Source organism: Ammodytes marinus (assembly GCF_949987685.1).
Source record: "Ammodytes marinus genome assembly, chromosome: 10".
NCBI lineage: Eukaryota > Metazoa > Chordata > Actinopteri > Uranoscopiformes > Ammodytidae > Ammodytes > Ammodytes marinus.
This window is the reverse complement of record NC_137214.1, coordinates 703,201-717,878: the sequence shown is the minus strand read 5'-3', so window position 1 is coordinate 717,878 and position 14,678 is coordinate 703,201. Positions and strand designations below refer to the sequence as shown.

General features: G+C 41.3%; 1 protein-coding gene across 4 annotated transcripts in view; it reads left to right on the top strand.

The window, feature by feature from the left end:
* The first annotated feature begins 6,104 nt into the window (after positions 1–6,104).
* fbxo38 (F-box protein 38) overlaps positions 6,105–14,678 on the top strand; it is a 157,552-nt gene continuing 148,978 nt past the window's right edge. For 2 of the 4 annotated variants that reach the window (XM_080035577.1, XM_080035580.1), the window contains exons 1-3: positions 6,107–6,217; positions 11,968–12,158; positions 12,973–13,106. In XM_080035577.1, coding sequence (XP_079891703.1) covers positions 12,025–12,158; positions 12,973–13,106 — 268 coding nt within the window. In that variant the 5' untranslated portion in view covers positions 6,107–6,217; positions 11,968–12,024. Of the gene's footprint in view, positions 6,222–11,923; positions 12,159–12,972; positions 13,107–14,678 lie in introns of all 4 variants that reach the window. The other 2 variants (XM_080035578.1, XM_080035579.1) reach the window with 2 other exon arrangements.

The window sequence follows — 14,678 nt, the reverse complement described above, 5'->3', positions numbered from 1 at the left end:
GGCTAGTGTGTATTTCCTCTCTGTTCTGAGACTGCTGCGGGAGGCTACTGAGAGACTAACCGCCTGTAAGTGCTCTTGGACGGGCAGTTCAAGTCAGAGTCTCCAAACACCACAGAAGTTTACAATAACACCATTTAAAGTCTGTAGATTTGTCGCTAGTCGCTTTTGACAAAAAAAAAGTCGCCCGGAGGATTTGGAAAGTGGCCAGATTTAGCTCAAAATGCTACCTGTGATTAATGTGCTGTGCAGCCTGAACGCGGAGTTGTGTGTGTCTCCTCTCTGCTCTGACTGCAGGCTGAGACTGCTGCGGGAGGCTACTGAGAGACTAACCGCCCGTGAGTGCTCGTGAACGGGCAGTGGCTCACGGCAGCAGCCGCTGACAATTTTTTTTTTTTTTTAAGATTTTTTTAAATCACCTTTATTCCAATATCAGTGATGATGCCTGGGTTCTCAATGACATCAGCCAAACCATATTTCACCAGCTCTGAATGACTCATCTTACCTGCATTTATACGCACACAAAACAATTCACTTTTCCAACCACCTATAACACTTTAAATTAGAACCAGAATTTGACTTATTTACTGCTTACATTTACTTTTTTAAATGTTGATGCAACTTATAAGAACAAATGTGGAGGAGTAAGGAAAGACTGTCTTATGAATGACTATGCCAGTTAGAGCATGAGCCTCCTGGTGGTCTTGATTTAAATATTTTGATTCAATTCCAACTAGTATCCCTCTCTCCCCCTTAACATTTACAGTCCAAATCTGACCTGTGACCTTAAGGCAAAATATGTCAATCAAAAAAGTAGTCAGTGGAAAAAATACAGTTGAAGTTAGAAGAATGGCTTTTTCTGACAGGGTACGGAAGTGGCTAATGGTCTACAAGCCTGCTGATGATGTCTGGAAGATGGAACTAACATTACAGTAGGAACTCATCCACGTATCCCAGGTGAAGTGTCTCAAACTGAGGAAACTCTAGTTCAGCCATTTTGAGAGCTGAGAAAACTCCATCTTTAGTCAGTGAAGGCTGGATACGCAGCTCATGAAGCCTGTTAAAAACATAGAAATCATGTATTTAAAGTATGCATTTATGTTGGTCCCCATTGAGATTTGCGTATGTTTTTTTGTACTGAATATACTACCCAAAGATAAATTGCAATATTAACACAGAGGAACCGCAGGATGAGAGTTGGTATTGGCCTTGACTATCTCATAACATAAATATTACCAATACAAATAGCTTGCCTTACTTTAGATGTACTTCATGTACTAACAGAACAATATGAGAGACTGAAAAGTGACTAGATTCTCCAACATTTTACCACAAGATGCCAATGGAAACCTTTGCATATTGCTTTTTAAATGAAAGCTGTATATGTGTTTTTCTCTCAGTAAGATTAAGTAACTTTAATTAATTAAGACTGTTAGGCACCTTCGAGCAGCAGTGATGATGAGGTAGCCCAAGTCCACTTCCAGAGCGTTCTTACAGGCTCCAAAAACGATGGTATGCAGGTTCCGAAACCCCCCTGGACATACACATACAGAGCATTACAGAAAACAAAACTAATGAAGCCTTAATCAAAGTTGTGGGCTTTACGTGCATTTGCCGTCATTTAAGTTACATATCTGAAATCCCAATTGTTATTAAGAGAATAAAAAAAATCATCTGTTTTGGCCAAATTCACATAAAAATTTAAATTGTTTGTCATTCCAAATAGTAGGGCAATGGGATAGTGGGCATTAGGATAGGGGGAAATAAAAACGGGGCACAAAATATGTAATATTTATATTTAATTCTACGTAGCACTAGTAGGGGTATCACGAAATGTTGTAATCCAACATCTCAATATTTCTCGTTGAGGTGAAAACTGTCTTGTAATATCACAGTAAAACTCAGACAAGTACTTCATTCTCTTTTTTTTTAAGATATTTTTTGGGCATTTTTATGCTTTATTGATAGTGCAGAGAGACAGAGGTGAAATGGGGCAGAGAGGGGAGTGACATGCAGAGAACGACCGCGGGCGGGAATCGAACCCGGGTCTGCTGCTGGGCCCGGCCCCAGGAGGGGGACGCCTTACCGACTGAGCTAAAGGCGCCCCAAAGTACTTCATTCTCTTGACTTATTAGTGCTTTGTTTGAACAGACGACGGCACTCTCAGTTTAGGTGTAAAGATTAGGTGAAATCAAAGCCGAAACCCAAGGTTTTCCACTCCTAATATACACACACACACACACACACACTGTATTAGGTACAGCTGTCTTTCAATTTCTTGTTAAAGGTCACATATTATGCTAAATGCACTTTTTAAATGTGTTCCAACATATCCATGGGTCCACGGTGTGCCTAGAGACTGCCAAAATATTAAAAAAAATAACAATCTCTCCTTTTCTCACTCTCCCCCTTTCTGAAACCCCCACCCCTCCCCCCAATATACTCCGTTCATAATTCTCGCGGTTTATGACGTCATAAACTGCACAGCCCCATCCCCATATTTTCATATGTCCATGCTTCCCCCCCACATTAGTAACCAGAAATTTCCACCGTGCAGTAGTCTATGATAACCCCACCCCCGAGATCCTCTAGAAAATTTTCCGAGCGACAGCCATGTTGCTTTCCCCGCTAAGCGACAAGATGCCCATAGTAGCCTACAGCCTGAATGTTACATACACCAACACAGAATGCTTGTGCTCATACTCCACTAATTTATCTTAACCACAGCAGTCTATGCCTCGCTTTTAATAACACAACGGATAGGAAGCTACTTGTGGGTTTTTTCAAACATTGAAACTGAAAGAAATGTTTTTATTGGTATTTTTGCCTGACTGGTGTATAGCTATTTAGCATTCAGCTATTGCTCATAAAAACATAATTCTATTACCCACACCAGTCTGGAAATGCCTCGTTTTTAACAGGACAAAGGATTGGAACTTAATAGTGTGGAAGTCAAATTTGAAGATATTTTTTTCACTGATTTGTGTGGTATTTTTAGCCGGTAGCTTCCGAGCTAGCTTCGAGACAAGCATTCAGCTTTTGCTCATAAAAACATAATTCTATTACCCACACCAGTCTGGAAATGCCTCGTTTTTAACAGGACAAAGGATTGGAACTTAATAGTGTGGAAGTCAACTTTAAAGATATTTTTTTCACTGATTTTAGTGGTATTTTTAGTTTATTTTATCGTCTGAGTCTTATTTTTAGCGTTAGCGCCCATGTAGCTTCGGTTGTAGCACCAAGTTTTGCTCATAACACTCTTGTTTATATTCCCCACAGCAGTCTGAAAATGACTCGTTTTTAACATGACAAAGGATGGGAAGATATTCCTGTGGAAATCATACTTTGAAGCTACTGTTTTCACTGGTTTTAATCATGTCAGGTCATGTCAAACTGTTCAAAGTATGGCTTAGCTCCGGCCGGGTAAACACTGTGTTCGCAGTCACGCAGTGTCTCTCTAGTATCGCGAGAGCACGGCAGAGACGGTGGGAGAGCCCCATGGACAAAGAAAGCCCGGCAGAGAGGTGGGAGGGGCCAGCCAGATCGCACAAATATAGGTCATCCTGAGACCAGAGGACAATCAGGGTATAGAGGCTTGCTACAATAAATGATCTGAACGGGTTTTTCAGCAAACATCTAAAAAAATAAGTATTAGGGACTACTTAGACCATATAAAATTGACAGCAAAGTGCATAATATGTGAGCTTTAACACATATAACTTATCAGCCAATCACATGGCAGCAACTCAATGCATTAAGGCATGTAGACCTGGACAGGACAACTTATTAAAGTAAGCAACAGAATGGGGAAGAAAGGGGTTTTAAGTGACTTTGAACATGGCAATGTTGATGGTGCCAGAAGGGATGGTCTGAGTATTTCAGAAACTGCTGATCTACTTGGATTTTCACTCACAACAATCTCTAGGGCTTACAGAGAATGGCTCAAAAAAGAAAAAAATACCCAGTGAGCGGCATTTGTATGGACGAAAATTCCTGGTTGAAGTCAGAGGAGGATGGGCAGACTAGTTCAAGATGATAGAAAGGCAACAGTAACTCAAATAACCACTCGTTAAAACCAGGGTATGCAGAATACCAAAGCTGCATTCCAATAGTAGTTGCACTTCCCCTCGTTCATTTACCCTCAGCCCTTGGTATGACGTAACAGCATACGTTGCACGGAGGGAACTTGGAGAGCGGAGGGAGACTGGGCGGGGGAGGAGCGGAGGATTTAAATGGAACCCACTTGCCCACTGGCCCTTGTAGTCACAATGGACCATCAGTTACATAGGTAAATCTGAATGCAAATAATACAGAATTATAACATTCTGCTAAGGTAGCCTATGTTGCAGAAAGCCATTTCCATAGCATAACAAACATTGAATTTCGACACGGTAACTCAGATTATCAAGATATTGTTACTTACACATGTAAATTGTTTGCTCCGACATATTTTCTTATTTATGTTAGTTTCAACCAAAAACATTTGTTTTAAATGGTCCTCTAATTGGCAGCCATCTGTGTTATAGCAGCAATGTGTAAACTGCAATACATTCACTGGATTGTTCGTATGGAAATAGGATAGCCTAATTGAGGCGTTTTGGAATATATTTATATATATATATATATATTTGTCCTGCGGGTGGCCGCGATGTCCCTAAAAGCATACAGTCTACCGGAAAATAAAAGGAGAAGAAGAAGAAGACGAACTGCAATGCACTGTGGGTGATATCCACCTCGGAGTGACCATGGATCTTCACTTGATCACTCAGCCCCCCGAGGGTCTATATCACGAAGTTCACTTCAGTTTCCAGACAATTGGAACGACACTTAAGATGGCGGCGGGGATTCCCCCGAGGGCAAGTGCCTAGGGAAAGTGAACGAGGGCATGTTGAACGGGAATTGGAACGCAGGGCATATCTGAACGCAAAACATGACCAACCTTGAAGAAGATGGGCTACAGCAACAGAAGGCTCCACCGGGTGCCACTCCTGTCAGCTAAAAACAGGAAACTGAAGCTACAATTCGCACAGGCTCACCAAAATTGGACAATAAAAGATTGGAAAAGTCTTGCCTGGTCTGATAAGTCTCGATATCAGTTGCAAAATTCAGATGGTAAGAGCAAGTTGCGTAAACAACATGAAAGCAATGGATCCATCCTGCCTTGCACCATCAACCATGCCAAGTTAAAAGTCGCTTAAATCCCCTTTCTTCCCCATTCTGATGCTCGGTTTGACTTCAGCATATTGTCTTGACCATGCCTTAATGCAGTGGTTTTCAAACTGTGGGGCGGGCCCCCCTTGGGGGGCGCGGGGTTATGGCAGGGGGGGCGCGGATGAATATGTTTAAAAAAAAATAATAACTTTTGAGTTTGTGTTTTTTATATTAAGATCACGGCATAGCTGGACAAGAGTTCTTCTGCTTAGTTCCTCTCACTGCATTTAAATGCATTCATTATATTACAGAGAAATGGGTCTCGTTAAAGAAAAAGAGCACCAAGCCCAACCCAGAGGACCCTGCATACATTTTCTTATTTTAAATTAATATTTTTATGGAAAATCCGTGTGTCTTTCTTCAATAGCTTCTAATTCATCAGACCCAGTGTCTCCAAATTATTTGTCCACACAAAATTCCTCATATTTAGCCTCTTAATATAACGTTTGCAAAGTACAGTATATATATATACACACATATATATATATATATATATATATATATATATATATATATATATATATATATATATATATATTAATAATAAAATTATTGTTTTAATGTCATCAGTAAGCTAATCAACTGACAAAGTTTCACGATGATATCATCATAAGTAAACATTTTTAAATTTTACCCTGGCCTTAAACCCTGGCTCTGATGGGCAATGTCTGCCCTTGTAGCTTTCCAGCAGGTAGTTGACCAGGTTGTCCATCCAGATCCAGTTTGTGATCCTTGAAGGTCCTAGACATAATTTCTGGTGAACCACCTTTTACAACATTCCATGCCTGTAAAACCAATGTTTTTGCTACTCCAGGTGGCGGTAATGCGCCTACAAGTTGGTTTGCCAACCGCTAATATACCCTAAAGAAGAAGACAAAGAAGAAGAAGAAGAAGAAGCGGCGGCACTAGTGACAGTTGTAGAAGTGAAAAATCTTCTGTGTTGAGCAATTTTGCAAAACACAGGATGGCAGAAAAGCTAAATCACAGCAGGACTGAGAGAAAAACACCGGTAGGTAAGCACATTGCTAAATGCCTTGTTAAAGGTGATAGTTTTAGCCAGCTTTCTTGCTGTATCGGTTATTTGTGTGGTTGGGTTTTTGTCTACAATGTGAGCTCTGGCTCTGCTAATTGAGCTAGCTTTGACAAAGACCTGGTTGAACTTTAAAGCAAGATAACGTTAAACAAGTGTGACAGTTGTGAAATAATTGGCTTTCTGTTGTGTCGATGTTAGTTAGCACGTTGCAAATGAACGTTTGAGCGTCACTTGTTGGCCAGCAGATGTATTGTCGTGTCAGTTTCCTAATAAACGCTATTTGTTTTTCGCTCAAAGCTTTTCAGCTAACGTAATAGTGTCGTGAACCTTGCATCCAGAGAGTTGGTTTCCTTTCTTACTGAGACTTACTACATTGAGCATGAAATGAAGAATCTGGAAAGAAACGTGACTGGTATAAGCTATGGCACCACGTTTTTTTCGTAATAGTTCGTGCAGCAATGTTTATAAAACTCGTGAAGATGTGCGGTGGACAGAAAATGCATTTCCGAAGCCCGAACAGCTAATCAGTGTGCCATAGGATTTAGGTTTAACCGATGATTGGTGTAGTAGGATGGACTTCCATTCCTGAAATAATGCTAGGTTGAGCATGCACTCATTTTACTCATTCATAAAACAATATTTTCTCATGGATGAAATAAACCAGACATCTTATTTTCTCACGTGTTGAATGACCTCTGAACACAAACAGCTGCGCAAAATATAGCCTTTTTAAACTCACCGGCCACTTAATTTGGTGCACCTTGCTAGTAATGGGTGGGACCTCCTTTGGCCTTCAGAACTGCCTTAGATCGTGGCATACTTCTATTATTGGATGGAATTCTGCATACTTGGATCATGTAACAATTGGTTATTTTAGTTACTGTTGCCTTTCTATCATCTCGAACCAGTCTGCCCATTCTCCTCTGACATGTTCGTCCACACAACTGCAGCTCAGCTCACTGGATATATTCTTTTTTTCGGACCATTCTCTGTTAAACCTAGATTGTTGTGCGGGAAAATCCCAGTAGATAAGCAGTTTCTGAAATAGCTCAGACCAGCCCGTCTTGCACCATCAACCATGCCACGGTCAAAGTCACTTAAATCCCTTTTCTTCTCCATTCTGATGCTCGGTTTGAACTTCAACCTAAATGCATTGAGTTGCTGCCATGTGATGATTACGGCCTCCACACACATCCTACCTCTACTGAGCATCTACTGCGCGTCTGCGTCTGACTTTTTCTCACCGACCGTGTAATCAACCTAGAGCGGCCACTAGGGATGGGCATAATTAATCGATGCTCGATAATTGCTCGTTAAGAAATGTGTCGATCAATTTATATTGTTATCGATCAAAAGGACGTTGTATTGCATACTGTGAGTCCTGAAGCATTTAATTGAATATCACTATGTGGAAGAAATAACAAATCTAACCACCAGGGCACGATGTTTTATTATTTCTAATGTAAAAAACGGAGACGTGCACTGTACACATGCGAAATTAGTTGAACTGGGAGAGGCAGTGGAGACAGGCCAGGAGGCTATCGAGCAGGCTGGGCGGCACGCTGACGAAGGGAGCGCAAACACTGGAGCCGCCGCCACACAGGCTTCCGCTATATGGCACTACTCCTCGGGGAGCACTACTCCACTATACTGGACACTGGCATTGACACAGAGGTTAATAACTTTCTGAGGGATACCCCCCCTACCCCACCCCTGGATTGCAACCCTACCGACTGGTGTAAAGTGAAAGGAAGAAGGTTCCCCAGGCTGTCAAAGTTGGCGCGACAATACCTCTGCATCCCCGCAACTTCGGTCCCGTCAGAGCGGGTGTTTTCTGCTGCTGGACTGACAGTTACAAGGCTGCGTTCGCGTCTGACCCCCGAGCATGTTAACATGCTTAAATTCCTAAACAAAAATATGTAGGCTGGAGGTACTGTATGCTATGGACAGTGGGGACAGTCACCACCGTATGTACGTCGCTCTTTTTTTTCTTAATGTGTTGTCTCTCGCTCCGCTTTTCTTTCGGCTTGGTGCCTCTTAGAGTCGTTACATTTTGTCAAAACTGTGACATTTTAGCAACAAGTTCAGCCTTATATATGTTCACTAAGGTATTGCTTTTAGATAGGCTAGTTCATGTAATTGTTTCTAAATGTGTGGATCTTTTTGTTGCGAGCTTTTCCGAGCGCCAGCTGCAGCCTATAGGCATAGCTATGTCGGCCTTTTTTTCCCCTTTTTTTCAAAACAGTTATACAGTTTAATGCCCACTTGTACTGCCTTGTTTGATTATTGTTGGCCGATAGTAGGCTACTTATAGTAATTGGAATACAGATTTAGTCTTGTTGAAGCGTTTCCAAACCTTTAAGAGTGCCTGTAGGCGCATTGTTCGGCCTTTACGAGCGCAGCATAGCCTATAACCTATAATGCCTGTATTTATTATTTTAAAACTGTTAAACAGTTGTAGGTAGGTCTTCAAGTTAACTGTCTTGTATTATTGTTGGCCTATACATTATTGTTGGAATAAAGATTTCATTGATAAAAACATGCTGCATTTTGTATTTTCTACCAACGGGAATTTTAATATAGCCTGTAGAAAAAGTTAATGATTAATCGATAATTGCTCGATAATTCTAGCGATGATCGAGCAAGGACATTTCTTAAAATGCCCATCCCTAGCGGCCACACATCCAACCACTGACGCGCTGCCGATGCCCGTCGGAGGCGAGTCTGCAGCGACGCTCCCTTTCACCTCAGGAGGCTCGCCTATTTTTTTCTGAGAGACTCTCTCTCGGGTCTCTCTGCTTTAACTGATAGAGAAATACTCTGCTGCTGAGAGTCATATTGACTTCATACCGGCAGCTTTCGCTGTAGTTTCACCATTTCCTGGTGTGTCCCTTTCAAAATAAAACTTCCAACAAGGGAAAATGTGGCAAAAAAAAGGGCAATGGGGCGCACGGATTACTGTCGAGACTCAATATTAGACTCAATATAAATCATATGCATCATAAATGACACGAAACATTTTTAATGGGAATTATCTATGAAAACTCTATGTAGAAAGACAGGGCTTAGAAGCAGCGCTGCAGCGACGTTCCATGTGTGGCCAAGAAAAGTCAGAGAGAGGCAGCAGTAAGTTAAGGCGACGCGCTCCAGAGGTAGACGCAGGATGTGTGTGGACGCCGTTAGCTATATGTGTTAACAAGAAATTAAACAGGTGTGTGTGTGTGTGTGTGTGTGTGTGTGTGTGTGTGTGTGTGTGTGTGTGTGTGTGTGTGTGTGTGTGTGTGTGTGTGTGTGTGTGTGTGTGTGTGTGTGTGTGTGTGTGTGTGTGTGTGTGTGTGTGTGTGTGTGTGTGTGTGTGTTTTAACACATATAACTAATCAGCCAATAGCATGTCAGCAACTCAATGCATTTAGGCATGTAGACCTGGACGGGACAACTTATTGAAGTTAAAACCGAGCAACAGAATGGGGAAAAAAGGGATTTTGAGTGACTTTGAACATGGCAATGTTGAGGGTGCCAGGAGGGCTGGTATGAGTATTTGAGAAACTGCTGATCTACAGGGATTTTCACTCTAAACCTTCTCTAGGGTTTACAGAGACTGGTCCGAAAAAGAAAAAATATCCAGTGAGGGGCATTTGTGTGGACGTAAAATGCCTTGTTGAAGTCAGACGTCGGTGGAGGATGGGCATACTGGTTCGAGATGATAGAAAGTAGAAAGGCAACTGTAACTCAAATAACCACTCGTTACTACCAGGGTATGCAGAATACTATCTCTGAACGCAAAACACAACCAACCTTGAAGCAGATGGGCTTCAGCAACAGAAGAGAAGACCCCACCGGGTGCCACTCCTTTCAGCTAAAAACAGGAAAATTAGGCTACAATTCTCACAGGACCACCCACCAATATTGGACAATAGAAGATTGAAAAATCATGCCTGGTCTGATGAGTCTCGATTTAATTTGCAACATTCAGATGGCTTCAGAATTTGGCGTAAACAACATGAAAGTATGGATCCATCCTCCCATGCACTATCAACCATGCCATGTTCAAACAAAGTCACCTAAACCCCATTTCTTCCCCATTCTGATGCTCGGTTTGACTTCAGTACATTGTCTTGACCACGTCTAAATGCCTAAATGCATTACATTGGTGCCATGTGATTGACTGATAAGCTGTTTGTTTTTATAAGCCATTGAACAGGTGTATCTAATAAAGTGGCCAGTGAGTGTATACATATAGAGTTACTGTTGCCTTTCTATCATCTCGAACCAGTCTGCCCATCCTCCTCTGACGTTAGGCATTTTCGTCCACACAAAAGACGCACACTGGATATAAATACGGGGTAATCTGAGCCACTTTTTACATTTGCTCCCCTCTAAGCGAGCTAAAATTATTTATCACTCAAATTTACACATTTCCCATTAATTCAGGATGTTTCCTAGAAATGGGCATTAGCAGAATTTTTTCAAGACAAAGGGCAATGAAAATATGATTGTTTTAAAAAAAGTTGTCATGTGGCTCACTTTACCCCAGCTGTGGGGTAAACTGATCCACTTACTTTTTCCACTCTGAAACTACCATAACAACACATTGTAACAGTAAGAATCCTGAAAGCTAGCCACACATTCCAGAACTAATGTCGGACTAGTAAAAGAATGATGGGGTTTGGTCAATTAAGCAAAGCAAATTTTCTAAACACTTGAAAGTAACTCTGAACAAAATCAAATACAACATATTATAATTCAAAAGGTTTTAATAAGATTCAAATGAAAGATAGAACCAGTTAGATTAGAACACAGTCTGGGGGTCAGAACACAGGACCCTTAGAGCCAGCTTGTGTCTGGGGGTCAAAACATAGGAAAATCAGAACCAGCGAGAACAGCCTGGGACTCAGAACACAGGAGAAGACCCAACTGGATTATAACATCAGCCTGTCATACTCTACAACTAGGCCTACTCTACATTCCAGCCCTGAAGGTTACAGGGAAAGATGAGAAGGTGCTCTTTCCGTTTGGTTGCCCCAGGTCGTCTTCCTGGTGTATTTCCTTGGCATGATGGCTTTTCTACAATGTGTATGACATTCAAATAAAACATATGTTATGTAATATTACATTAAAATATGTTTAAGACTAAACTTAACTTGTACCTCATGGTGGGGGAAAGTGAGACAGTAGCTCACTTTCCCCCACAGCATTTGGCTCACTTTCCCCCACCACCACAATTTGAGAAAAAACTACCTCTCTTAGCATTTCAGGCTAATATTTAGCTATGGTTCACATGGTTTTTACATGTTGGTAGTTCGATAGAAGTTTTTCTACGTGAATACATTTGCTTTGGCACAACAGTTGATTAAGTTGACGGCAAGAAAATTTACTTTTACATGCAAAATACCTATTTTGGTGAAAAAAAACATGCTTACCACAGCACCATGAGGTCCTCTCTTTCAGGGCCATGGGGAAATGAGAGGGGCTTGAAAACATATATCTCACATGACCACAAATGTTTTCCGTTGCCTAGATACAGGGGGTGGCTCACATTACCCGATGCCTCAGATTCCCCCGTTCTCCCCTATATATAAAAACTTTTTTTTTTTGGCTGGTGTTGTTAAGGAGGACGCCTTAGCCATAAAGCGCTGGGGGAAAAAAAATTAACCGCTGTACCTAACACACACACACACACAGACCACCCCTGTCTGTGTCATTATCTTCTTTAATATTTTATCCAGAACTGAGATTCATGCGTGGGAAGTAGAGCCTCCAAGCTGCAGGAGGACGGAAGTGTGATGGGTCCTAGGAGGAAGACCTCTAAACTGCAGGCTGTAGGAGGCAGCATTGGAGGGGAACAGCTTCTGAGACCCAGTGAGCCCAAAGACTTCATTAACGAGCTGTCTCATGAAGTCCTCTGTCATATATTCAGGTAAAGGTACAGCCCTCCAGCTACTGTTGGCATCCCTAGAATTCTTGTCAGATAATGCACTGCTTCTCCCAGAACATGTTTTGGCATTAATATGTTTATGTCATTTGTTTGCAATGGAAAAAAAAAAAAAAAAAAACACAAAAGCGAATAGACAAAAAGACAAATTGGATATAATTTCTTTGGTAAAAGACATCAATGTGTTTACAGAAAACAAAATGAGGCCTTGAAAGAGAATAACACAGTCCCTACAATCGAACATGGTGGAGGTTCAAATATCTTTTGGGGTTGATTTGTTGCCTCTGGCACAGGACTCTGTGCATGAAAATCGGAGGACTATCAAGGAATTTTGGAGCGCAAGGTACTGCCAAGTGTCAGACAATTGGGTCTCCTTCAGAGGTCATAGGTCTTCCAGCAAGACAATGACCCAAAGGATACTTAAAAGCACAAAAATGGTTTGAGAGAAAGTGCTGGAGAGTTCTAAAGTGGCCAGCAATGAGTCCAGATCTGAATCGCATAGAACTCCTGTGGGGGGATCTGAAAACAGCTGTTCAGAGAAGGCACCCTTCAAACCTGAGCGACCTGGAGCTGAGTTTTGTGTAAAATTGTATCCGATTAGGCATTTTTGTATTTTCTTTTTGGCGTTTTTCAGTTGGAGAAAAATGTAATACAAATATTAATGCCATAGCACTTGTTATTGGAATCATTTTCTGGGTGAAATTATAGTGCATTATCTGACAGATTTCCAGGGGTGCCAACACTTTTGTCCACTACTGTATATATTTACACAAACACTCTTTTTTGTGTGTATGTCTAGGTACCTTCCCATGAAAGACATTATGTGTATGGAGTGTCTGTCAAGAAAGCTTCGAGAAGCTGTTACCCTGTACCTGCGAGTGGTCAAGGTAGTGGACCTTTGTGCTGGTCGCTGGTGGGAGTTTATGCCTTCAGGTAAGAACTTGCAGCACATACACTGTGTGCACAATTATTAGGCAAGTTGTATTTTGGAGGATTAATTTTATTATTGAACAACTACAGTGCTCTCGGTCAATCCAAAATTTTAATGAACCTAACCCTGAATGATTAAGACAGTAAAAGTGAGGTTTTGTCTTTCTTAACCCATTGATGACTATGGCAATCTAGGATGCATGTCCTTAATGCCTGAGGGTTTTCTGAAAAAATAGTATGAATTGTAAAGTCTACCAAAACCTTAATATCTAAGCCTGTGTAGCACATAGAAACATGAAATAAAATACATTTAAAAGTTAAGGTTCACAGGTTTTATTTAAATATGCTCCCTTAGTGCTTACAAACCAACAGATTTTTCTAAAAATCGTCAAAATTAGATGGGGGAGAAAAAAAAGAATAAATAATATAAAATATTTAAAAATAATGTGCTAAACGAGGTTATGGTAAATGGTAAATGGACTTGTATAGCGCTATATCTCCGTTTATCACAGACCCAAAGCGCTTTACATTGTTTTTTTTGTACACATTCACCCAGTCACACACACATTCATACACCAATAGCAGCAGCTACCACGCAGGGTAGGCTTAGCACTAGGGTGCTAAGCTAACTAAGCTAACTATCGGGAGCAATTCGGGTTTCAGTGTCTTGCCCAGGGACACTTCGACATGTGGCGGGGAGACGGGGGATCGAACTTCCGACCCTGCACACCAGAGGCGAACTCCCTACCCACTTCGCCACTGCCGCCCAAAAAATGCCGATATAATCCTGCTTCCTTTTAGCATGGATAGTAGTGACTGAGTGTGCAGTGGAGGGATAAAGATAGACAGATATAGGAAGGAGAAGATAGCTTTATTTTATTATTTAGTTCAGTTATCACTGGCACCATAAATCCGACTTCCCAGTACAACTGGAACGCAGACTGACTCCTGCTGTCGGGAGCCGATCAGCTGGTCCAAACGGCTGTATACCACAGAGATGAAAACGAAACTGAAACTTAACTATCGCCTGGCTGGGCTGAATTTGAGTTGGAGCAGCAAAATATAGCCTAAATTCATAAATATTGTTAATAAATAGATGCAATGTGTTGTGTGCTTTTCGTCAGTAGCCTATAGTAGACCTTGATTCTGCGCTCCGAACGCCACTAACTGTTCTGTAATACACTATCACTATTTTTTTATTATTATTTATTTATAAATGTTTTGATTGGCGTGATTTTCGGCAAACCACACTTTTTGGGTGGTCACGTGGTCTTAAAAAATCAACAAAACCCTCCTCATGTGTATTTGAACCAATGACGGTGCATTCTATGTTGCACACGCCATGAAAATTAGATAAAGTAACAATGCTGCACGACGCAGCATCAGGCAGGAGATACAATGTGGCATCGCGCAGCAGCCGTCATCAATGGGTTAAGAGAATATACATATGTGCACAATTATTAGGCAACTATTAGTGTGCACAATTATTATGCAACTAAGTTAAAAAAAATTAACATTTTCCCATCTCACTTGTTTATTTTCATCTGTTAAAGCAGTGGGTCATGTCTAGGGGAC